Source organism: Dipteris shenzhenensis, chromosome 6 (assembly GCF_047967505.1).
Source record: "Dipteris shenzhenensis isolate YYH24624 ecotype China chromosome 6, Dip_SZ_1.0, whole genome shotgun sequence".
NCBI classification, from domain to species: Eukaryota; Viridiplantae; Streptophyta; class Polypodiopsida; order Gleicheniales; family Dipteridaceae; genus Dipteris; species Dipteris shenzhenensis.
The window spans coordinates 57,129,866-57,154,936 of record NC_141601.1 but is presented as its reverse complement, the minus strand read 5'-3'; the positions used below and the strand labels follow the sequence as shown (position 1 = coordinate 57,154,936).

The 25,071-nt window shown below is 47.4% G+C and overlaps 1 protein-coding gene across 2 annotated transcripts in view; it reads left to right on the top strand.

Annotated features, from left to right (window-relative positions):
* The window catches only part of LOC147901397 (ABC transporter C family member 5-like), a 91,849-nt gene that overhangs the window by 25,904 nt on the left and 40,874 nt on the right, over positions 1–25,071 (top strand). The window contains exons 5-9 of one of the 2 annotated variants that reach the window (XM_087375692.1): positions 16,563–16,727; positions 20,979–21,273; positions 21,540–21,754; positions 21,951–22,256; positions 22,392–22,455. In XM_087375692.1, the coding sequence (XP_087231818.1) occupies positions 16,563–16,727; positions 20,979–21,273; positions 21,540–21,754; positions 21,951–22,256; positions 22,392–22,455 (1,045 nt within the window). The remainder of the gene's footprint in view (positions 1–16,562; positions 16,728–20,978; positions 21,274–21,539; positions 21,755–21,950; positions 22,257–22,391; positions 22,456–25,071) is intronic. The other variant, XM_087375694.1, reaches the window with a different exon arrangement.

Below are 25,071 nucleotides of genomic sequence, written 5' to 3'. Positions count from 1 at the left end.
CCCACAACTCCGAGCTCCTCTATCTCCTCGCCATTCGAACTGTCACATTGCACACATACCGTGTGTAGACTCCTACTTTAGCGAAAAAGAAGCAAGGTAGAAGTGGCAGACCTATTTGCAGCAAGAAGATAAAGAAAAATGATCTTGATGTGAGGTACGGTTACTTCCCGGCTTCTCTGATTACTTCTCAGATTGCCCGTGGTGCTAGGCTTGCACATTGAGTGACTCTACTAGTCCTCGTGGTGCCTGAAGCTTCTACTTCGACATTGGTGACTCTCCTTCTGGCATTTTGAGAGTCACCATGTGAGTGCTCAATCTAGCTATCCCATGGACTTCACCGACACATCTTTTGGAGCATTCCTGCCTAGCGCTTCTTCGACATCGTCATCGTCTTGCAGGGATGTGCACACACGTGTAGTGGCTACTTGGAGGACATCTCTTACTCCTAAGAGATCTATTTTTATTACAACAGCTTGATGTATTTTGGGGTCCTCTGCCCTGGGTAGTCCCCCTAAAATGATATGTATTGAATGGTTGGTTTTCATTAAGTCTAAAGGTCCTCTACCTTGGATAGTCCTCCTAAAAAGATGGGGGGGTGTTGGAATATGAAGCCAAAGTGAGTAAAAAATTTGTGTTCTAGGTGGTCCAGGTGGTGTTTTATAGTCTAGTGAGTCCTAAACGTGCCACGTGTCATACTGGGAGATATCCCATAGACATTGTGACTTTGTAGAGTCTAGTGTCACACTATATAGTGTTGTACTTGTCTATTGTCTATAATATATCATTCAACATCAAGCTATCAATACATTGTGAGTATTTTGGTTATTGCCTTGCACTTAATCTTTCTTTCCTTTCCAATCTGCCTTTCATTAGGCTTTAGAAAGCAAAATCATGATCTCCATCATCATCTAGATGCGGGAGACAGACTGTAAGGACATGATCCTACGATTGTTGTTTAAGCTTCTAGTAACACCTGTCCTCCGTTTGACCGAGCTTGTTGCAGTAAGTGCACTTGAATGGCTTGATGTTGACTAATATATTATAGACAATAGACAAGTACAACACTATATAGTGTGACACTAGACTCTACAAAGTCACAATATCTATGGGATATCTCCCAATATGACACGTGGCACGTCTAGGACTCACTAGACTATAAAACAACACACATATTTGACTCACTTTGTCTTCATATTCCAACACCCTTCCATGAACACAAGGTGAGAGACTATTGGAATGGAACCAAGAACATAACATGACAATGGTGGTCATCAAAACTAAGCGTGCCAGTCTAGAACTAGACATGGCTTCCACACAATCTCAGAGGCAAGTGAGCATGGCTCAGAGGCTAGTGAGCATAACATAGAAAGCTCATCTAGCATGGTTAGAGGCTCATCATGCATGGATGCATGACCAATTCAGAGGTCTAGGAGACCAATGCACCAACATCCTGGAACTCTCAAGCCAGGTCTGATAAACAAATAGACCTATCAAAGCCAATACATATGGCTCCCACAATACATGTCATGTTATGTTATGTTATGTTCTTGGTTCCATTCCAGTAGTCTCTCACCTTGCCTTCATGGGAGGGTGTTCGAATATGAAGCCAAATTGAGTCAAAAATGTGTGTTCTAGGTGGTGTTTTATAGTCTAGTGAGTCCTAGACGTGTCACGTGTCATATTGGGAGATATCCCATAGACATTGTGACTTTCTAGAGTCTAGTGTTACACTGTATAGTTTTGTACTTGTCTATTGTCTATAATATATCAGTCAACATCAAGCTATCAATACATTGTGAGTATTTTGGTTATTACCTTACACTTGCACCTTCTTTCCTTTCCATTATGCCTTTCATTATGCTTTCCATATTTCCATTCCGTTCCTAGCTAGCTTCCATGTCTCTTCAGCAGTAATTGCCAATCGGATATGGGTTGGGCGACAAAGAAGCCACATGAGACGTCCCAACAGAAGAAGAGCTAGTCGTGGCCACCCCCAAAATGCTCCGAATTGACCCAAGCGCTAGTTCCTCAGCCGTTCCGCTCAACAACCACTTAACAGTCAATTGCAGGAGCAATACGAAGACCGTCAAGTGTGGGAATTCTTAAGGAGACAACAATGCCTCGAGGCCTCCACCGACACCCTAAAGGCAAGACAACCATCCAAGACCCCATTGATGTGGATAGGTATCACGGGGACGATACTGGCCTCCATCCCACGGCAACAAGCATTCCCCCCACCCCCTCTGCTCCTTAGACTACAGCCACTACCCCAGTACAGCCCCAAGAGCCCGTTTCATTTGTCACATGATCTTCCTCTTCTCCATGGGCCGGGTTCACAGAAGCCCTACAGTTTTGCAGCGCACCTTAGTACCAAACACTTGGAGGCTACAATGACATGTTGGCCAAACAGCTATTGCAAGTAGAGCACATCGAGCTCCAACTGTTGGGTGCAATGGCCCAGCTCCATCAGGTATTGCGCACAATTTTGTAGCGGAGGCAAGATTATGCCTCCCAGCTATCCTCCTCTCTCCTACAAGCACAAGTCAGGGCGCACGACAGCCACACCCTCATGGTCGCCGCACAAGCTACCGGGCAAACCACCCTTGAGAAAGCAAAGGTCAAAGGACGAAGAGCTGGAGGTCGCTCTTACAAAGCTCAAGGATGAGCTCTCTGCCAGTGAATCCTAGGTTCAAACCATGATGGACCAGTTGGACAAGGCAGATACCAGCCTCCGTACCACGGAAGAACGAAGGGCATAGGCCTAGGACAAGTACACTTGGCTCAGGGAGGGATCCAACCAATAGATCCAGACCCTTCAGGATCTCCTCGCAGAAGAGCAATCCCTCACCGTCGCCGTGCAAGCTAACAAAGAGCAACTGCGCACCTTTGGCTGCCCAGAGGAATCGACACGGAAAGACAAAGAGCAGCAGAGTTCATGATGTACAAGGTCTCCGCACAACTCGCCACCTACACCCTATCCCCACGCATTGTCCCCCAAATACTTCAAATGCACTTCGACGCACTCAAGCGCCCAAAACCTCATCTTCCACACAGATCTCACCGCCTTGTTGGAGATAAGTGCACACTAGGTGTACTTCTCCTAGTCTAGTCTAGTGCCATGTAGCACCTCTATAATTGTCCCATAAGTCAGTGAGTCTACTCTATCTTGTACTTCTCACCTATATATTGTGGGTGTCACATCAATGAATGTATCAATCTTGTGTCTTGTCTACACTCATCTCAAGGTATCTCTATGCTTTGTGTCTCCTTCTAGTCTTGCTCTCATTTCAGTTTCAGTTTCAGCTTTGTCTCTCCCCCATTTCTCCTACATGGTATCAGAGCAGGTTTATCCTGGCTCCCCTCATCCTTGCCTCAAGCTTCAGCTCACTTCAATCCGCTTCAACTCGCCTCAGCTCTCTGCTTCTACTTCAGCTCTCTTCACCTCATTCCTCAACGTTTCTTAGCTCGTGGTTACTCTACTTCACCCCGACAACTATCTTCAGTTCATGGCAGCTCATATTCAGCTTCAAAGTGTGGCGCAATTCCTCATGACAGCTCATCTTTAGCTCGTGGCTTTCAAGCTTCAGCTCCGCGTCATTCTACATCAGCTTGCCGTCAGTTTTGGGCCTCATCTCATGGCATCCTCAGGGCGATTTCAGTCAGCCTGTCATCGCCTTCATTTGCTGCTCCCTTTCTTCATGAAGCAGCCCGCATACATTCAGATTTTTGTTGCCTTAATTCCAGCAACTTGTCCACTCACTTCATGGCTGCACAACTCCATGGATATACCTCACCTATGGTCAGAATCAGCTCGACACTTTGCTACGGTCCTGAATCCTCATTGGATCATGTTATGCTATTGTTTTCTCACATGGGACAGCCCCTTCATCTTTAGTTTATCAGGCTGCTCCTGGTTCTGCAAATTTTGAGGTATGGATGCTCTTCGTTTAACAATCCTCAGCCTGGCCCTAATGCCCACTTACTTTCACGACTAGCAAGTTCTTCATGCTTCATGATTACTTTCAGCATTCATGGTTTACCCCTCTGGATAGACTGTCAAAGATATGGTTTTGAAAGAGGGAAGACCTGCTCAAGCTGGATATCTAGATGTAATTTTCAGGATATCTAGATGTAATCAAATCAGGATATCTAGATGTAATTTTCAGTCTTCTACTTTTGAAAAACTCAAAATATAAAAATTTAATTTTCAGTTTTCATGGGATTAGACACTGCCCTTGCATTTCAACAAGTGGTAAGACCTTCCCTTCATCTATCTGTCTCTCATGTACGGGATTAGACACTGCCAGGAATGGTAAGACCTTCCCATCTCATCTTCTGTCTATCTCAGTCAGTCGCTTTCAGGACCTCCATTTGTCCCTATCCAAGAGGCACCCCTGCATCACACATTCTAGCAAGAGGGTTGACCTTGAGGAGGGATTGTCTGCAAGGTCCAGTCTGTCTACTATCAGTTAGTCTTCTCTTCACTCTCATGTGTCTTGTGTGATCTTATAGTCACATGTCTCTGACACTCTGTCTTTTGTCTATATGCCTATCTTTTGTGGATTAGCTACCCACATTCTCTTGGCATGCTCTGTCTATGTCCCCATCTATCTTCTATATGTCAGACTCTCTCATGTCTATCTGATAGTCTCTCTCTCTGTGGGACCTCTCTACTGGCTAATTGTCTTTCTTTCTCTCTTTGTCTATGATCCACTCTTGTTCCTACCCTTGTGGACCCATATGAGGATATCACTTGAGGCGGGGTGTCTCAAGATCTTGTCTATCTTGTCTTCTGGCTTGTCTCTCAGTCCTTGTCTAGTCTATCTGTCTTGGTCTTATCTTTTGTCATGTCATAGTCTTATCTTTATGTCTTCCTTCTAGTGTCCACTTAAGGAGGGTGTTGGAGATAAGTGCACACTAGGTGTACTTCTCCTAGTCTAGTCTAGTGCCATGTAGCACCTCTATAATTGTCCCATAAGTCAGTGAGTCTACTCTATCTTGTACTTCTCACCTATATATTGTGGGTGTCACATCAATGAATGTATCAATCTTGTGTCTTGTCTACACTCATCTCAAGGTATCTCTATGCTTTGTGTCTCCTTCTAGTCTTGCTCTCATTTCAGTTTCAGTTTCAGCTTTGTCTCTCCCCCATTTCTCCTACATCAATGAATGTATCAATCTTGTGTCTTGTCTACACTCATCTCAAGGTATCTCTATGCTTTGTGTCTCCTTCTAGTCTTGCTCTCATTTCAGTTTCAGTTTCAGCTTTGTCTCTCCCCCATTTCTCCTACACGCCTCTCTCCGGCCCAACACACTTCAGACTATCCTCCATCACAATTCCGACCACTGTCGCCCCATTTTAGCTATGTCTTACTTCTCCCTAGACCTTCAGTCTGCCAACCTATCCCTCATCTGTCCCTCTGATCTTCAAACCTTAGCTGCCCACCCCATCCTCCTAAATTTCCACTCATGGTGTCGAGTAATCATGAGTCAACAAATTATCCATAGGACGATGATGTGATGCAGCTAGCTAAGCCCGACGAGCTGAGCCCATAGGTCTGTACTCCCGACAACATACAAGCCGACATCGACTGGATCCAGACCTATGGCTGGGCTTCTGCAGTTCAAACGCAAGGGTATTTAGTTGCATATCGCTCCACGGCCTACCGTCCCCTTGGCATCATCATTTTGTTCAATCGGGTGCTACAAGCTCTCCAGGACTCACACGAGTACTTGGTAAGCAATTTTGAAACAAGTCATGTAGCATACCCCGAAGTTGTCACCAAGGAGGAGGGTCAGGAAGCCATCTCCATCTTTAACTCTACTCCCCCCCCCCAAAAAAAATTTTGCAACCAGATCCCACACACCCTGCAGATCCCGCCCACCCTCCTCAACAATCTGCCAATCCTGTTCCGTTCCCTTTTCCCCGCACAAACCAATCCGAATACTCCTCTCACACTTTCAACACTAACATTGCACAGTACGGGACCTCCCAATCCATCTCCTCCAACGCTCCCGTTGACCTCCCAGACAAAGCTCTCAATACACTACTGCGGCCAGCAAATTTTATCCCTACGCCCATCGACCTTTCGCCAGTCGGGAATGAAGAGGAGGACCCCATGCCTGAAGGCACATGGTGGAGAAGGGAGAGAGAGGGTAGGCTAGGGAGAGAGATAATGATACTCAAAGAAAGACATAATGAAATGGAAATGAAATGAGTAAGCAATGAACAAATGAAAGTACTCACATGTAGACCAAATAATTTGTAGGTTCAATACTTGATTAATTTGACACTAGACAAGTACATAGAGCACACACACACACATATGAACACCAATGCATATGGGATAGCTCCCAATGTGACACGTGGCATCCATAGGACACACTAGACTAGAACTCACACTAGAACTCACTAGAACACACCAAACTGACTCATCTTGACTCCATTTCCTAACACCTCCCCATGGAGGAAAGGTGAGTGACTACTGGAATGGAACCAAGAATAAAACATGATAATAAAGGTCATCGAACTGTGCAATGACGGTCTAGAACTAAACATGGCTCCCATGCTAACTCAAAGACAAGTGAGCATGGCTCAGAGGCTAGTGAGCATGGTATAGACTCTGAGGCTCAACTAACATGGCTCAGAGGCTCATCATGCATGGATGCATGGCCAACTCAAAGGTCTAGGAGACTAATGCACCAACATCCTCGAACTCACATGCTAGGCCTGATAAATAGACCTATCAAAGCCAATATATGGTGCCCATGCTAACTCAAAGGTAAGTGACCATGGATCAGAGGCTAGTGAGCATTGTATAGACTCAAAGGCTCAACTAACATGATTCAGAGACTCATCATGCATGGATGCATGGCCAACTCAGAGGTCTATGGGACTTATGCACCAACATCCTGGAACTCACATGCTAGGCCTGATAAATAGATTTATCAAAGCCAATACATGGCTCCCACAATACAGCCCCCTCTTGGCTCCCGGGAGTAATTAGGGATATGGAGCCAAACACCATAAATATAAAAGCAATACATCATTTTAGGAGGACTGTCTAAGGCAGAGAACCTTATTGACTCAACACACATCATTTATTCCATTCATTTTTGGAAACAACCCAGGGCAGAGTACCCAAAATAGAACATGCTTAGAAAATATATGGATCATCATCTCCATCGTTCTCTGGAGGGAAAGAGAGAGATCAGGTTTCAGCAGTAAGAGCATGAACTTGTGTCAGAGGGTTGTCATCTTCATCGTCACTCGTGGAGGCTGCAACTCAACTGGCATGGTCCTTAGTTTGCTATTTGGTAAGCTTTTGGTAGCATCTGTCCTCCGTATGACCAAGCTTGTTACAAAAGGTGCACTTCAGAGGCTTGAATGGCTTTGACTTTCCATGTGCTGGTGTAGGCTTGGGTTCCCATTTGCTAGCGGAGGCAAGAACATCTATAGTATCTGAAGAAGAGATCAGAGAATCTTTGTTCCGGTGATCTTTCTCGAGAAGAAGAGTCACCATATCATCAAAGTTAACCATATCATCAAAGTTAGTCGTGACAAGCCTAAGTATTTCAAGAGTATGCTCAAAGCGAGTGACTCCTTCCATACTCTTCATAATGACATCCATTTTGTCCTCGTCGTCTTAGGGATACTTTGGCTGGAAAGTTGTTGCACAAGAGATTGCATTTTTGCTAAATGTGCACTCAAGGTATCACTATCCTCCATTTTCAAATTATAAAATTGCAACTTCAAGAAAACCTTGGAGTTTGTGATTTTGTTACCAAAAAGATTCTCAAGGCGTGCCCATATCGCCTTGGCCGTTGATTTGAAGTCGATATTATTAATCAAAGTATCATCGAGGCAAAGTCCGATGATAGCAATAGGTTTTGAGTTGTGTTGCTTCCATGTCTTGAGTTGTTAAGGATCCGTTGGTGGGAGTGTCATCCTCAATAGCATCCCATACATTTTCTTTCATGAGGAGCAACTGAACCTTAGTTTGCCAAGTAGGGAATCCTTTCCCCTTTAACTTCTCCACGAGCACTGAGTTTGAAGAAAGAGAACTAATTTGTGTACCTCGGGAAATGGAAACTTCAATCTCAGCACTTTAGGAGATGAAACTAAGGGCTGGAATTGAAGGCAGAAGATGGGGAGGATAGAGATGTCATCATGAGATATTTGGAGCAGCAATTTGTGGGCAAAATGAGGGCAGCTCAGCTCACATGGAGGAGAAGAGACAATGAGCAAAAATGGTACGCATTCCGAGAGCAAAAACAGGCTGATACGGACAGATTGTACGTGCAGATAATGCTAGGCAAGAGCAGCATCAATCCCAAGTGTTGGTACAGGCCTGTATGGCCTGTTGTACGGCTGGAACAGTCCGTACAGCCTGTACGGCTGGCTGTACGCGGCCTGTACGGCTGGGTACGGGCAACTGATGGCGAGGCTAATGGTGAGACAAATGGGGCGGTTGAAGGGGTAGCTGATGGAGAGGCATTCCAAGGCAATGCGCAGCAACAAATGGCATGGCAATCAATGTAGATCAGCTCCAACAGCTCCCGAAGGTGAAGCTAAGGGAAGGGAGCTCTACCTTGGAGGAGAGGGTAGCTTCCATTTGTGGGCTTCTGTCATTCTGTAGGTAGAAAGAAAGAAAGAAAGAAAGTCTATTAACGTCCACTGGAGCCCAAAAGGTCTATGGGACAGCAAGAAACCCTCTAGTACATCTACTTTAGGGAGGGCACATGGCACCTCCCAAGGAGTGCAAAAAGCAACTCACATTATTTTAGAGTACCTACATAATAGTTTGAAAGAGTAAACAACCATACATCAGTTTAAGACTGAGAGTCTTTTGGTTTTGATTTAAACTCTTTGATTAGGGCTACGCCTTCACGGTAAACTGCCCATTTTCCATCTTTTGTGGCAGCCTTGACTTTAGCTATTCAGTTGCCTTATTCTTGAGTTAAGCTTGTGTAAGCTTCTCTGCTATCCATACTTTGGTACCCTTCAGCTTGTAAGATTGTCGAAGAAGCTTGATCCACATATCTTTTGACTTCAGTGTAAGGATTGCATGACCTTTATAGTGCATAATAGAAATTGGCTTGGAGTCGTCATCATCCTGTTCGGCAAGCTTGCTTTGATCTTTGTCAATATTTCACTATATGTGTCCTCCTCTTTGTACCAATCTTCTGGGAGCCCCCCTATTCTAATCTTTAGCGCATTATCACTTCTAGCTTTGTGTTCTTTGATTAGCAGTTTGTACTTCAATGTGAACAAGATCTTTGACTGTAGAGACTCGCTGCGGGGTAGGGGGGAATCCTTACAAGATTTTGCAGCCTCATCAATTACTGCCTGCTTACCAGGCCCTTTCCTCCCCCTCTCCTCTCCCTCTCTCTTCTTCTCACCCCCTTCTTCTCGGTGAAAACTCCATTGCAATGATTCTGTAGGCGCTCGAGTGACACGAGTGAAGGCTTTACTACGCAATGCTCCCACAAGGAGTAGCACGGGAGTGAGGAGCTCGTTCGGAACACTTCAAGCATCCTCACAAAAGAGTGGTATAAGAAATAGGGTTGGCCCTCCCTTCAAAAGGTGACATGTATAAAAAGCCAAATGGTTGACTTGGGTCTTCATTGTTGTATGAAACCTTTGCTCTTCGAACTTCTTCAAACGAATTTGACTCCGAGGTTGATACGTGCAGAGGAATTCCATTTATGCAAGAGTTGACAAACCGAAAAAGGCTGAAAGAAAAACCGGCGTGTTCCAGAGAAGCCCTGCTAATTGCCTAGGGGATCTCGGGAACTTGGGCTAACAGCCAAGTGGGGGGACTATACAGCCAGCGAATCCCTCGCAGAGTGAAGATGTAGAAAACACCTGCAGGCCAAGCCTTGCAGAAACGAGCAAGCCTCTCAATAGTCGCCCTGGAGCTTGGCGTCCCACGCTCCCAGGTGGACTGTAGAGTATAAATGATATCTTGCCAGATGGCAACCAAGGTAGCTGAGGGTGGAACCAGGTGCTCTCCCATCACGAGACTGTAGTGAGCCACCCAAATGTTCCAAGCCGTGATGCTGGCTACCACCTCCCAAACACTATCTTCCCTAAGGGAAGGAGGAGCTAGGGCGTCAGGGGGGGCTGCCTCGTGGAGTGCAATCCTCTAAATGCTCTGACCCTGTATCCGGTAGGTTGGGGAGATTTCATCAATCTAGAACGCGTGTCCTCCCTCTGTCAACCAAGCCAGTCTCTGTGACGACTCTACATGCGTGTCATGATCGTGAGGGCTCTCATCAAGATCCTCGCTGCGCTACGACAGCTCCATAGGCAGTGTGAGATAGTTTCCAGGACACCATCTGAGCAGCAATGGCACTGCCCCTCCACACGCATCTGCTCCAACCACGGGCCGATTTGCAAGCCTCCGTGGGCTGCCAGCCAGAAGAAGTAAGAAATCTTCCTCCGCCGCAAGCTAGACCACAACCACGTCCAAAACCTGGAGCGAACATCCGGGGCACTCTCTGGGTCTCCCAGTGTCTCTCCCTCGAAGGAGTCCATCTCGACAAGTCCATTTGAAGTCTCCTGCCAATCCGTGTGGTGTAGGAAAAGAAAGGCACCTCATCTATCGTCTCAGCTAGGCCGCCCCTGGAGGGCCAAAACCACTCCCCGGGGTCCCACTGGGGACCTCCCTCAGGGGTCTACCCTCCCATAGCCAGAGGCGCCATCTGGAGGCGTTCTGCTCTGAGATACTGGGAGGATCGATGTGCCACTCCTTCCCTTAAAGTCCTACCACTCTGATCATCTACCAGTGTATCCCATCAAGACTTCCATCCATCTCAGGGTCACTCCTAGTGAGGGGCTGCAGTAGGCCTCCAGGTCCTACACCGAAGAAGCCGGGCTGCGTGCTGCCGTGCTGCATCAAAATCCTCAAGGGAACCCCGGTACAGGAAAACTGCCCTAGCCACCTACTGTCTCTCCAGATGTGAAGTCCTTCCCACCAGGTTCAGGAATGGCTAAGTCGATCTCGTCCATCCGCTGCCCTACCCCTCTCAGATGCGTTAGGGCGTCAACAAGCCTCTCGTCTCTGCCTCCATAGGTAGTCTGCTCCAGCGACCAAAAGACCCTACTGGACCACTGTCCCAATGTGCCCAACCAATGTGAGTCCATTGCCCAAGCATACGTCCCTCGTGATCTCTGACCTCTGGGTGCCACATAAGGGATTGATGCTCGAACTCCTCTTTGCATCTGGGCGAAGCACAGATGATATCCCCTGGTAGTATCTGCCAAACCCTGTGAAGACTCCTCATCAGGGCAAAGCCCTTCCCCGTAAGGGGGGCCTCTGAGAAGATCCATCTATGTGAATGCTGCCACTGTCCCCTAGTGCGTGGGGTGTTCCTCAGAAGCCCTGTCTGTAAGAGGAGCTTCCAAGGCTCGGCACCTAGGGTGAGGCCACGAACCACCAGCTTGCCCAGAAGGGCTCTGCTCTGCATCTCCAGATCAATGATACCCAAGCCTCCCAGTGTCTGTGGCATGATCACCGTCTGCCAAGCTACTCAGGCCCTAGTGTTCCTCGTGCCCTCTGAACCTGCCCAGAGGAAGTTCCGTACCAACTGTCGGAGCTGCCCAATGCATCCTCTGTGAAAGCACCAACAGGAGGCAATATACCAGGCAGTGGCAAGAAGGACCTGGTTTGCCACTAAGGCGTAACCTGCGAGGGAGAGTTTGGGCGAGCTCCAATAGAGAAGCTTGCCCCGAACACTCTCAAGGACCGGGGCAATACTCACTTGGCATGCGAGGTATCTCGCTGTTTGGCCCCGTGGTATCGATCTGAAACCAAAGTCACTCCCCCACTCACGGATCTCCTGTGTCTTCTCAAAGCCCGTAAAGAAGCCTATGGATTTTGTCCAGTTGATCTGTGCCCCCGAGGCCTCACAATAGATAGCCAAGGCGCCTCTGACTCTCTCTAGACTCGCTGTGGTGCCCTCAACATACAAGGCCGTGTCGTCTGCAAACTCCGAGTCAAGGAGCTCCTCCTCTTGCCTGTGATCTCAAAAAGTAGCCCAGAGCCTCCGCTACAAATAGGAAGAGGAAGGGAGCTAGTGGGCAGCCCTAGTGAACCGAGCAAGAGAGAGGAAAGGCCTCGCGTGTGTGTCCTCCGATAATCATCTGACTAGAGCTCCCTGCGTATAGCGCTGAAACTCCTCTGACCCATCTGTCAGAGAAACCCAATCTCCTCATAGTGCCCTCCAGGAAAGACCACTCCATCCTGTCGTAGGCCTTATCAAAGTCTAAGAGAAGGATGGCCAGTGGCTGTGACTCCTCCTTGGACCAATCCACTGCCTCCCAGAACGTGAAGATGTTGTCCAGGATGCTGCGCTCCTGGACAAACCTAGTCAGTGTGTCATGGATGATGTCGGTAAGATGAGGCCCTAACCGCAACCTCAAGACCTTGGCGAGGATCTTGTATGCAGTATCAAGCAGAGTGATCGGCCTCCACTGTCGAATATCTGACCTATCTCCCCCTTTTGGGATCAAACAGATCCACCCCCTGCACAAGGACTGAGGAAGAAGGCCTGTGTCGAAAATCTCCTCGCAAGCTAAATGGAAGGGGGTAGAGATAATCTCCAAGAAGTTCCAGAAGAAGGCCGGAGTCAAGCCATCCTTCCCTTGGCACTTCTGGGTTGGGAGAGCCTTGAGGGCTTCCCAGAGCTCCTCATCTGTGAAGGGCTCCTCAAGTTTGCTGCATATGTCCCGCGAGACTACTGTTGGAACATGATCCCAAACTAGCTCTCGGGCCACAAGACCAACTGGGGTCATCCTCTCTGTCTGAAAGAGCTGGCTATAAAATTCGGTGGTCATGTCAAGAATCTTTTGCGGGTCAATGTGCATGATCCCCTGCGAGTCCCGAAGACGTTGTAGCTGTGTGCCGGTCGCCCAGTGGTCTGAAAGAATTGCTTCGTCATTTTGTCCCCCTGCTGTACCCGTCGGCCATCGGGCCCGGGAGGAATGGTAGGAGAACTCAGCCCGCCACAGCTCTGTGTCCTGAAGCTCGAGACGAGCGCTCTCCAATCTATCACTAAGCCACTGAGAAACTGAGTCCTGCTCCCTGAGCCTCTCGATGGAGGCGAGGTCTCTCCTCAAAGCCCGCTCTTGCTCCTGAAGGGTCCTCCTGCGCTTAAGGGCGTGAGCCTGCAGCTCCACATTGCTCCTCTGAATCGCATCGGCCACCCATGCAGCCTAGCCCTCACTCGGTGCCATCTCTGAGTGCTCCCAGATCTCTGCCATAACCTGTTGAATCTCCTCGTCCTGCAAGAGGTCCTCTGGAATGCGGACCCCCTTCTGGGGGAGACCTCGGCGGGGCTGATCCAAGTGAAGTACCACTGGAGAGTGGTCGGACATTATGGTACCTGTCAGAATCCTGGTAGAACCGCCTCTGTGTAATGCCCAGTCGCCAACATAGAAGCGGTCTAATCTCTCGAGCAATCCATCGTGTCTCCTCTATCCAAAGGAGAAGAGAAGGCTGCTAGGAGTCCTGTTGAACTTTGGCTCTCTCCACGGGTCTCTGCCACTGATCATGAAAATGAACTGCTCCTAGGTGCTACGCTCTGCTGCTGGCATCTCTGAGAACGAGGCGCCGCCCTACTTGTCTTCCGCAAACTGCAGGTTGTTGAAGTCCCCTCCAACAATCCAGCATTCAACATCCGGAAGACACTCTGACAGCCTCCTCTACACGTTCAGGATTCCAATCTTGGACTCTCCCGTCCGAACTCCCATCCAAACTACCCGTCTTGGAATGAGCTCGCACTGATCGTAGACCTCTGAAGCCAAGGTCTGTGAGACTGAGAGGCAGACCCCTCTGGACCTCTCCTTGGGAGAAGGTGATGGCGTCGTCTGATGTTGCTGAAAACATGTGCTCCTGAATCATAAGGATGTCCATTGCTCGCTCTACCACTGCCCTTTGCAACTCCTACCGGAGCAACAGATACTGTGGCTGACTACGAACACGGTCGTGGAGGTGTACGTTCTGGCTCATTATGGTCCAGCTCATGAGGACGGGGGAATCGGGAACAGGTGGGTGCCTGTCCTAGAAAGATTGCCTTGTGTGATTTTGTCGGGGGTGCGGAGGGCGAGTAGTCAATGTCTGTGCGGTGTTGTACTAGGATGTATACCGGCTCAATACCGATCTTTCGTGCCCACTTCATCATGAAGGAGGCTTCCACCCCGAGCAACTCGGCGCACGTCTAGAGGGGCCATAAGTGTGCCTGCTCCACCTTTGCCTCCATCGGCAATCTGATAACTCCTGTCGCCAAACCACACACTGCTCCTCGCACGTGAAGCTCAGCTGAAAGTTCACCTCTGCGCCATGGGCGTACCAAAGATCTAGTCCCTGTGGTCCCATCCACTCGTCCATCATGAGCATAATCTGATTACCCACAAAATAGCATCAAACATCTCCGGGGACCACTTCTCCAACCCTGTGGAGGCAAACGGAAATCTCCAAATGGGGTGTGTCTGAGATCCCACTGCACTGATCGAACCCCTCTTTCGGGGCTGAAGGACCATGAGTGTGACCTCCAATGGTAAAGGGTAAGAGTCCGGAATCTCTAGATAGTTCCAGGGTCCTAACCTCCAGAAGTCCCGCGGAAAGGGACGCCCAGGTTGGAAGTTGGGAGCTACTGGCCGGGAAGATGAGCCTCGTCCCTCAAGATCCCTCTCTGAGCGGACCTGCTGCTGCGATGCGGAAGCAGAAGGGGGCGTAGTCGTTTCCTTGCTTGATGGCAGGGGTGTCGAAGCGGAAGAGGCTGCTACTGAAGTGGAGAGGGGGGCGGCGGGAGAGTGAGAGGTAGGGACACGGGGGACAGAGGGCGGGGAGGCAGGTAATGAGGGTGACCATAGAAGGGGGGCTGAAGGGGGGGGGGAGGGGGAACTTTGGGGAGGGAGGGGAAAGTGAAGAGGAGGAGGGGGAGGGGGAGGGGGGGGGAGGAGCGGGACGAGGAGGAAAAAGAGCAACCCTAGGCCCCCCCTGCTGATTAGGCTCGTCGGGGCTCTGGATCGTCGGCTCCTTCACGTCGGGCTAGCATCTGCAGCTTCCGCCATTGCCGCATCTGGAGCTCTTGGGGCTCTCTGTTGCTGCAAGGGTGGGTGCGGAGGATGAACTTCCGAAGCTGAAGGATCAATTGGATGGACAATGGCCTCTGCTGCTGGGGGAGGTGACTCTTGCTATTCCTCTTTCGGGGCCTCTCGATCAATTCTGTCCCTCTCCCTACGGTTGGCCCTCTGTTTGTGGCGTTTGCGCGCAAGCTTGCTTGGGTTTTTTTTCTTTTTAACCTGTGTCCAGTTCCCTTCAGAGGGGGTAACCCATTGGGTCTGGGACTCCTGCTGCTCCTGCCTGAGAGGGCGTTGAACTCAAGCCTGCTGACTCTGCCTGCTTTGTGGAGGAGGGGGGGGAGGCGCACGAGGGTGGCCATGGGGACAACAATCTCTGTTGAGGTGACCCATTTGTCTGCAACGAAGACAAGAAAAAGAAGGCGGCGGGAGAAGAGGTGGGAGGACGTAGAATGGCAGGGGGGGGCGTGCTGGCGGGAGGGCAGAAGGGTGGGAAGAAGGGATTGCTAGGATTATGAGCATTTTTGCCCCCTTCCCCTTCTTTATGACCCTCAATGACTTGGCTCTCTCTTTCGGGGTCCAAGTCTTCTGAGCTACTGCTCTACCTCCATTTGGGGAACCATGCATCTCTGGTTCTTCTCTAACCAACTATCTTGCAGGACTTTCTTCGGCTCTGCTTCCTATCATATAAGGGGCCAGGAGATATGTGTGCCAGTCCACATTGCATGTGCCATTTTTCCTACCAAAATCAAATGCTAGAGGTGGTCACTTTGTCGACAAATTTGTTGACAGGGATTTCTTTGGCTCTGCTTCCTATCATCTAAGGGGCTAGGCAATGTATGTACCAATCCACGCTTGGGCTCCATGCATCAATGTAGGTGAGTGCTCATTAGGAATCTCCCAACCGCCCAAACAAAGCGACATGTCAAAGGTCCCACTCTTTGATCACCTAGCCACTCCCAAAAGTCCTCATCCTGTAGAAACATTGGTGGGGACGTGAGGTCTCTATATCATATGCCCTACTCCTTGATCAAGGCACCTATGTGTGGCTAAATTGTGTGGCCCTTAACGGATAAAGCCCTCTCACTAGTTCCAACAGAGAGAGGAAAGAAAGGAGGAAAAGTGAGGGGGAGCAGGATCCAAGGAGAAGTCAGAATGAAGGAAATGGGATATATGAGGGAAAGAATTGAAGTTGAGGATAGGGGGCTAATGGAAACTAGGTGGAAGTGGAAGAGAAAAAGTGGACATGAGAGGAGAGAATGAAGAAGGATGAGGATATAGCTTTGACGGAGACGTGTTTACCTTCAAGATTTTTGAATTTCATCATTTTGTTCACAATATCCATATTGGCAAATGAAAAAGGGAAGTTAGAATACATTTAAAACTTACAGAACAAATGCCATCTTTATTTTTAATTCAAAAAATCAAGCTGCAACAACTGAGACTTACCTATGACGTTGTGAACTCTATGTAGGCATCAACAGATCAAAGTGCTCTGGATTTGGAGGTGCCACTCAGGCTTGGAGGTGTTGCATTTTCATTCATACAACTCATCGGCATTGTCATAGTCATGTCTCAAGTTGCCTGGCAGTTGATCATACTTTTTGTTCCAGTTGTGAGTGTTTGTATATGGATGCAGGTAATGACTATTCTCTCTTGTAGTTTTTCTCCTCACTCATACAGGTTATGACTTTAGGGTTATGATTTGACAATTTTTGATGTTTTTCAAACACCTGGATAGTCGAGACATATAAATATCTAGGACTACAATTCACGGACAACTACAAATGGAATGCTTGTGTGAAGAGGAGGATGGGAGGATTGCATAGCTTCCAAAATAAATGCGGGAAGGCATATATGTGGAATTGTGAAATGAGAAAGTTTCTATACACTATGCTTGTGCAAACAGTAATCCTTTATGGACGCCTAGCTTGAGGACTCGGACTCTCTAGCATGTACTGGGAGAGAATAGAAACTTTACATAAATGGTACGATGCCTCTAGAAGGGGAAGCATTATGCCAATTCATGGCTTACCTCAACAAATTTGAGAAGATGGAGGCGAGTAGGATACCACACAAGGTGATGGAAGCTATGAAAATCACAGGTTGGCACAGAGAGGGAATGAAGTGGATGGAATCATGGAATATACAACTGTTGATATACCTGAAGATGCATGTGAAATCATGGAGATAGTGACGTATAAATGCTACGGAAACTATGGCAAAACTGGGGAACAAAAATGCAGCTATACAAATAGGAACTTAGTGGGCAGCGAGAGAACGCATAAACACCTTCGGGAAGACATATCAAAATTTACAGGGCATATACTCCGCTTTCGCATGATCGCAAGGTGGAGAGGGGTAGGTGGGCAAGACCTAGGATCCCAGAGAAGAAAGGACTTGCAAGAGGTAGAAAATGAGCAGCATGTACTCTTAAGATGCACAGCCTATGCACACATCAAAGGAAATTATGGGGCAACATACATAATTTGAAACATCTGCTGAGCAGCTAGCCAAAATCTAGGAAGCTTCTTGAAAGAGGTTTTGGAACACCGGAAAACAAGGTACTTGGATTAGCTTTTTTTTTGGGGGTCATAGCTGTCCCAAAGTGGGATAGCTGCCTCGGTAGACACAGCTTGGGAGATTCTAGCTAGCATTGCAGCTTGGTATATTTGGAGGGCCAGATGTATAGAGGCAATGGAGGGTTCACAGGTTTACCCTTCCCAATCTATGGCCAGACTGATACTATATAGACACACGCTGATGGCCATCTGGGCGAGCATGCAGGGATCCTCCAGAGCAGCTCTACAGACAGGAGATACATATTTTTTAGAGTTTGGAGAGGATCTCCTTTCTTGTCTGAGTCTTCTTCAAGGTTGAGGTGGCATTTTCAACCTTCACCTTGGATTTTTGTTAGCTCTTTTTGAGCTGTTTTTTCTTTCATGCATGACATGATGTACTCTTGCATTTGAGCTTGCTCTTGCGGCTTTCATTCATACTTAATTTTTTTGCAAAAAAAAAGAAGTGGGACAGCTACTACTCATAACTCAAAATAGTAATTAAAAACTTCCAACTGGACTTGAGGAAGGTCTCCAAAGGAATGAGCATCTTGTAGAGACCGAAACAAAGTGGGGCGAGGTACATGTGAGAGGTCGGGATCTGGTTGGTTAGGTACATCGTATAATGTGCGTTCGTAGGAGTGCCAGGTTTTGGTGTCTGTGAGAGGGGATGTTCTTACTAAACAACATGTTTGGAGTTGTTACCGAACAAAATTTTTAGTAACTCCTCTTCATTCCGACGGACGAAGGCCTGCTTATTCTAGCGAACTAGGTGGCGATACTCACATAGTGTCTCTACCTCTCCTGAAAGATGATGCTTGGTTTCGAGACAGAGTTGTCAGTGTAAAGGCTTACACTTGTCGTCGTACTAGCTATTGCAAGGTACCAAAACAAGAGGTGGGGGGCATGTGGATCGAGTGGTGTGTGGAAAGGTGCATAGAGAAGCCTCATGGAGGGACCATGTGATTGAGGCGGCTCAATCCTATAAGAGCAGAATGTGATGTATGTCTCTAAGCAGGTTGGCAAGGGGAGCGGAGTATGCAGGCTTGAGTGTGTGGTGAAAGTGTATGTCATGGTAGGTAGCGTGTGCAAGTGATGACGTAGTGTGTGATGTGGGCAGTGGAGTGGGGATACCAAAAAACGGAAAAGTGTGATCTGCTCCTAGTGGTGGTGGTGAGATAGGAAATCAGTGACGTGTATAGTGAAGGTAGTAGATCCGATGAAGTAGTCAACTATGCTAGACCCTCCTCCATGGGGAAAGCACGTGTACCCACCCGAGGAAGGCCATTGTAGATGATAAGATCATGTACCCTGCCCATGTCGAGTAGTGCATGCCCATAGGCTATGACTAGGGCGTGCCATCTGTCCATGGAGACTCGAGACATCGCAGATTCATCTATGTTAACATCTGGTAACATGATAGAATCATCATGAAATCTAGAAGTGATACTTAGCGTGTATCTTTCCTTGCGTTGAAGTCTCCAACAAGGAGAACTTCCCCACGGCTCGAGAAATCCATGATGTCCGAGTAGAGGGCTGCGTATGGCGAGATCTCAACTTCCTCACGTAGGTCCTTGGTGAAATGTGAGGTCTCGGGATGGGGGGGGAAAGTAACAGACTGCAATAAAAAGGTCTCGGTTGGGAGGTCGTCTGATCCGAATCCATGGGAACTTGGCATGTATCATCTCTCGATAGAGATTGTCCCAACCATAGATGATTGATATAGCACTCCTAATGTCTCCTGGGTCTTCTCGTGATATGCTGTCTCCCATGTATATCCACTGACTATAGATAAAGTGCACTCTGGGCTCTAGTGTGTCTCTGTGTACAAGGCTATGTCCCAACTTGTGTATGATTTTGAGAAATTCTCTGGATTTGATCATAAAGTACCTTTGCAGTTCCAAACACTGCAAGTTAGACTCTTGGCACTCTGAATCTCGACCCCACCCCTTTATGTAGGAGGGCCACTAGATGCATGTCAGGGACATATCAAGAGCCGTCCCTCTTGGACCACTACCCACTTCCCCTCCTTGTAGGCCTCATCCCACTGCTATAGGAGGGTGTGCCCCTCCTCCACCTGAAGGGCCGTAAGGTCCTCATCTAGGTGGATCTCTTGGTGAGCATGTAAGATTGAGCGTCTGCATGGTGCGGTGAGGCGTACCTGGGCATCTCTAAAGCAAATGATGAGAGGCTGCTTGTGTTTGAGATCCCTCCCAATATGCCATGCTCCATCGATCCTGTGTACCTGAACCCCAAGTGTGGAAGTCACGAAGCCAATTGTGTCATCGATGGGGGTGATAGCTGTGCGAGGTATCCCATGTACTTTGACATTGAGAGCCTTACTGGCCCTCTTCTACTGCTCCAAAATGGTGGCCAAAACGGTGGCCTTCGCAGTTCCCGCTGTTTTGCAACATCCACCCACTTGGAGGTCTTTGCAAATGGTTGATTGCATGGTGGCTATCTGTGCCTCAACAGTCTATGGATGGCCCACTGTGTGTAGTTGTTGCGGCGGCCATCTCCTTCTGAAGCTGTGATATCTCTTGGCTCAAACTGTGGATAAGACGATCTTGCTCTGCCTCTCATATGCAAAGGTAGTGTATCTCTAGAAGAACATGATCCCAAGAGTCTGAGGGATCATGTGGCCATGGAGTGTGTAGGGAAGTGGTGTGAAAGGGGGCTGGATGATGGGGGGCGGAATTGGGGCAACATCTGGAGTGTAGGTGTGCAAGGGCTGACTGTGAGGGGGAAAGATGGCAGGGTGAGTGGTAGGGGTGATAGGAAGGAGGCAAATTGTGTGTTTAGTGAGTCAAGCTGAGAGGGGCCCCTCTTAATCTGAGTACGGGCGATGACACTGTAAATTGTGTGTTTAGTGAGTCGGGCTGAGAGGGGCCCCTCCTAATCTGAGTACGGGTGATGACTCTGACGCTGCCCTAGGTACTTTCAATATGGGCGCTGTCACTGCCAAGGATGATACAAAGGGGATGAAGGCGAACCTAAAGATGATGATGATGATGTGAAGGTGGGTGTAGAGGCTGAAGTGGAGTGAGATACTGTTTGGGAAGGGGGTTTGGTCGCTGCCTTTTGTGTGGCTGTGCTGTCAACTTGGGGCTTGCATTCACATGCTTCATTTTTGCAAGACCTGATTAAACATTTGCAGTTGAGTGTACTTCTTTGGATACATTTCCCCCCCATTTTTTCTGGGTAGATTATATGAAGCCTTACAAAGGTGATTGAGATTTAGAAAAAGTTTATTTAAATATGCAAGTCTGCCAGTTTTAAATTTCTATAATATAAGCTCACCAAAGACTATTTTTGAATTGTCTCTATGCCAGCGCTATTATGTAGCATCTGCTCGTGAGCTAGCAAGGTTGGTCGGAATTCAGAAGTCTCCGATCTTACAACAATTTGGGGAATCCATTTCTGGAGCTGCTACTATCAGAGGGTTTGATAAGAAGGCTCAATTCATGGATAAAAATGTGCAGCTGATTGATTGTTATTCCAGACCTCTCTTTCACAACATTGCAGCAATGGAATGGCTTTGTTTTCGGTTGGATTTGTTAACAAACTTTGTCTTTGCCACCTGCTTGCTGGTGGTTGTGAGCTTACCTGAGGGTGCCATTGATGCAAGTATGATCTAGTATGCTTCTTGAATTCCACAAAAAACGTGTGTTCTCTGTTTGCTGAGAATCACAAATTAATTCGAAAAATCAATCCTTCCTTCTTCTTGTAAATATACTAACATCTGGAGATTGCATTCAGAAGTGTTCATGGCTAGTATTTTTCAGTGCTCATATGAGTATATTGTTTGTATCTACCTGTAATTACAAGGGCTTCAACTGTCAACAATGTAACAAGATTTGATGTCCTATTTACATACTGAAAATAATATGCAGGTGTTGCTGGACTAGCAGTGACGTATGGCTTGAATCTGAGCACAATACAATCATGGGTCACATGGAATCTCTGTAATGTTGAGAATAAAATAATCTCAGTGGAACGCATTCAGCAATATACACGAATTCCAAATGAGGCTCCACTTATTGTTGTCAACTCTCGTCCTCCGAAAGGATGGCCTCATCAGGGGACCATTAGTTTTGATAACTTGAAGGTTGGGCATTTACTCAAACCAGAATCACTAAGGTGTACTGTCCTGAATCTGTTTTTCAGGACCATATTTTTACTCTTTGGAATGCTGTATTCAAAGTAATAATTATGGTACGGTGTTTTGGATATTTCTCATCAAGCATCCTTGCATAAGTACAAAGATATTATTTGGTATTGACAATAACAAAGGATTTTTGCAGGTGCAGTATGGTTTAGATATGCCTTTCATTCTCCATGGTATTACATGCACCTTCTTTGGAGGAAAGAAGATAGGAGTTGTAGGCCGAACCGGTAGTGGAAAATCAACTCTTGTCCAAGCACTTTTCCGTTTGCTAGAGCCAACAGAAGGAAAGATTTTGATAGATGGATTGGACATCTCTACAATCGGACTGCATGACTTGCGTTCCCATTTGAGTATCATCCCTCAGGAACCTACATTGTTTGAAGGCACAATTAGGACCAACCTTGATCCACTTGAAGAACACACAGAGGTAGAGTTACTGGAGGTATGAAGTTATATAGTACATTGCATTTAATGCAATTTCCTAAATTCTATTGTAAAAAGTGCTGGTGATTTGAGCATATAGTCTGATTCTCAATCAGCCTATGGGATGACACTTGTGTGGACATTGCCATTCCAGGCTCTTGGGAAAAGTCAACTCGGGGAAGTGGTGCAAACTAAATATCAGAAACTGGATGCAATCGGTCTCTCTCTCTCTCTCTCTCTCATGATGTAACTTTGATTTGGGTTCATAGGCCTTTTCAACCTGCTACAAACATTAATAAATTTCTCCCCCCCCCCCCCCCTCTCTCTCTCTCTCTCTCTCTCTCTCTCTCTCTCTCATCTTAAATCGATGTTATTCAGGCCATCTTATGATAGTTAGAATACAGCTATGCTTATAATAACTCAGGAGGAGTGAGTTTTATGTGCTCCACCAACTACGCATGCACACTACATGATGCCCCTAAACCAGCTAGCATCTGATCTCTCGCATGCACCATGCCCCACATCGTGCGCACTTTTCAAAGCCAGAAGTGTCAAAAATTCAGCCCTGAAGCTTCACAACAGTCAAGTAAAAGATCATGAGGGCCTAGTGAAGAGACATGGAAGCTAGCTAGGAACAGAATGGAAATACGGAAAGCATAATGAAAGGCATAATGGAAAGGAAAGAAAGTGCAAGTGCAAGGCAATAACCAAAATACTCACAATGTATTGATAGCTTGATGTTGATTGATATATTGTAGACAATAGACAGGTACAACACTATATAGTGTGACACTAGACTCTAGAAAGTCACAATGTCTATGGGATATCTCCCAATATGACACGTGGCACGTCTAGGACTCACTAGACTATAAAACACCACCTGGACCACCTAGAACACACATTTTTGACTCACTTTGGCTTCATATTCCAACACCCCCCCATGAAGGCAAGGTGAGAGACTACTGGAATGGAACCAAGAACATAACATGACAATGATGGTCATCAAAACTTTGCATGCCGGTCTAGAACTAGACATGGCTCCCACACAATCTCAGAGGCAAGTGAGCATGGCTCACAGGCTAGTGAGCATAACATAGAAAGCTCATCTAGCATGGCTCAGAGGCTCATCATGCATGGATGCATGACCAACTCAGAGGTCTAGGAGACCAATGCACCAACATCCTCGAACTCTCAAAATGCCGGAAGGAGAGTCACCAATGTCGAAGTAGAAGCTTCAGGCACCACGAGGACTAGTAGAGTCACTCAATGTGCAAGCCTAGCACCACGGGCAATCTGAGAAGTAATCGGAGAAGCCAGGAAGTAACCGTACCTCACATCAAGATCATTTTTCTATATCTTCTTGCTGCAAATTAGTGTGCCACTTCTACCTTGCTTCTTTTTTTGCTAAAGTAGGAGTCTACACACCATATGTGTGCAACGTGACAGTTTGAATGGCGAGGAGATAGAGAAGCTGGGAGTTGTGGGACAGCTCAACAACAAGGGGGCTGCATATGCAACAGGAGAAGCGTGAGCAGTAGCAGCAGCTAGAGCTACGTTTGGAGCAGTGTGGGCAGCAAGGAGGTGCGTGGATAGCAGCAGCAGCTCATATGGGAGAGTGTGGCAGGCAGTAGAAGCAGCATTGCGGGCAGAAGATGGCGCACATTTTGAGGCTGGCTGTACGGGCAGTACTGCAGAAGTGTACAGACAGCAGGCCTGTTGTACGGCGCAACAATCCATACAGTCTGTACGGCTGACTGTACGGCCTGTTTGCAGGTCAATGGAGAGGCATAGGTCCGGGCCGATACGGGCTGTTGTACGCTGATCCTGAGGCTAAAGGGCAGTTGATGGTGAGGCTTGGGTAGGAGGAGAGGAGCTCATGGTGGAGAGGCAAAGGAAGAAGAGGGAGTGCTTCAAGGAAGGAGAGGAGAAGAGAGTGGAACTAGAGTGGAAGGAGCTAGCCTCTCCATAGGTCTGAGATGGGCTTCAAGGCCTCCTCATTCCTTGAGAAAAGCTAGCTCTGATACCATATGAAGAGACATGGAAGCTAGCTAGGAACGGAATGGAAATATGGAAAGCATAATGAAAGGCAGAATGGAAAGGAAAGAAAGTACAAGTGCAAGGCAATAACCAAAATACTCACAATGTATTGATAGCTTGATGTTGACTGATATATTGTAGACAATAGTCAAGTACAACACTATATAGTGTGACACTAGACTCTAGAAAGTCACAATGTCTATGGGATATCTCCCAATATGACACGTGGCACGTCTAGGACTCACTAGACTATAAAACACCACCTGGACTACCTAGAACACACATTTTTGACTCACTTTGGCTTCATATTCCAACACCTAGGTATTGGTTCGATTGCATATGGAATACATACCTTATCCCCAATCTTGGAAAAGCTTTTTAACAAAGCGGTTTGCATTGGTTTTCCTCACACCTGCATCCTTAGCACTATCCATTCACAAGGCAAGAGATCCCCTGAGCCCAGAATAACATGACCATTATGATCGGACATGTCATGTCCAATTCTATGCATCAGTGCTCGACACAAAAGTTAGCCGTTTTCCAAAGCTTCAAGGACTCAAGAGCCAGGGAACAGGCGAACTTTTGTTGAGATCACGGGACCATGGATCCCATACTCACAATCGGAGGGGTTATTGAGGAGGGCAGGGCACAGAGACGGAGGTCTTCCGAAGACTTTAATAAACTCTCTCTCTCTCTCTCTCTCTCTCTCTCTCTTTCATTTTGTATCTAGGATTTTGGTAGCCATTTTTGGCATCTTAGCTGTATTACGATGAGGCCACCTAGTTGGTGCATCGTTG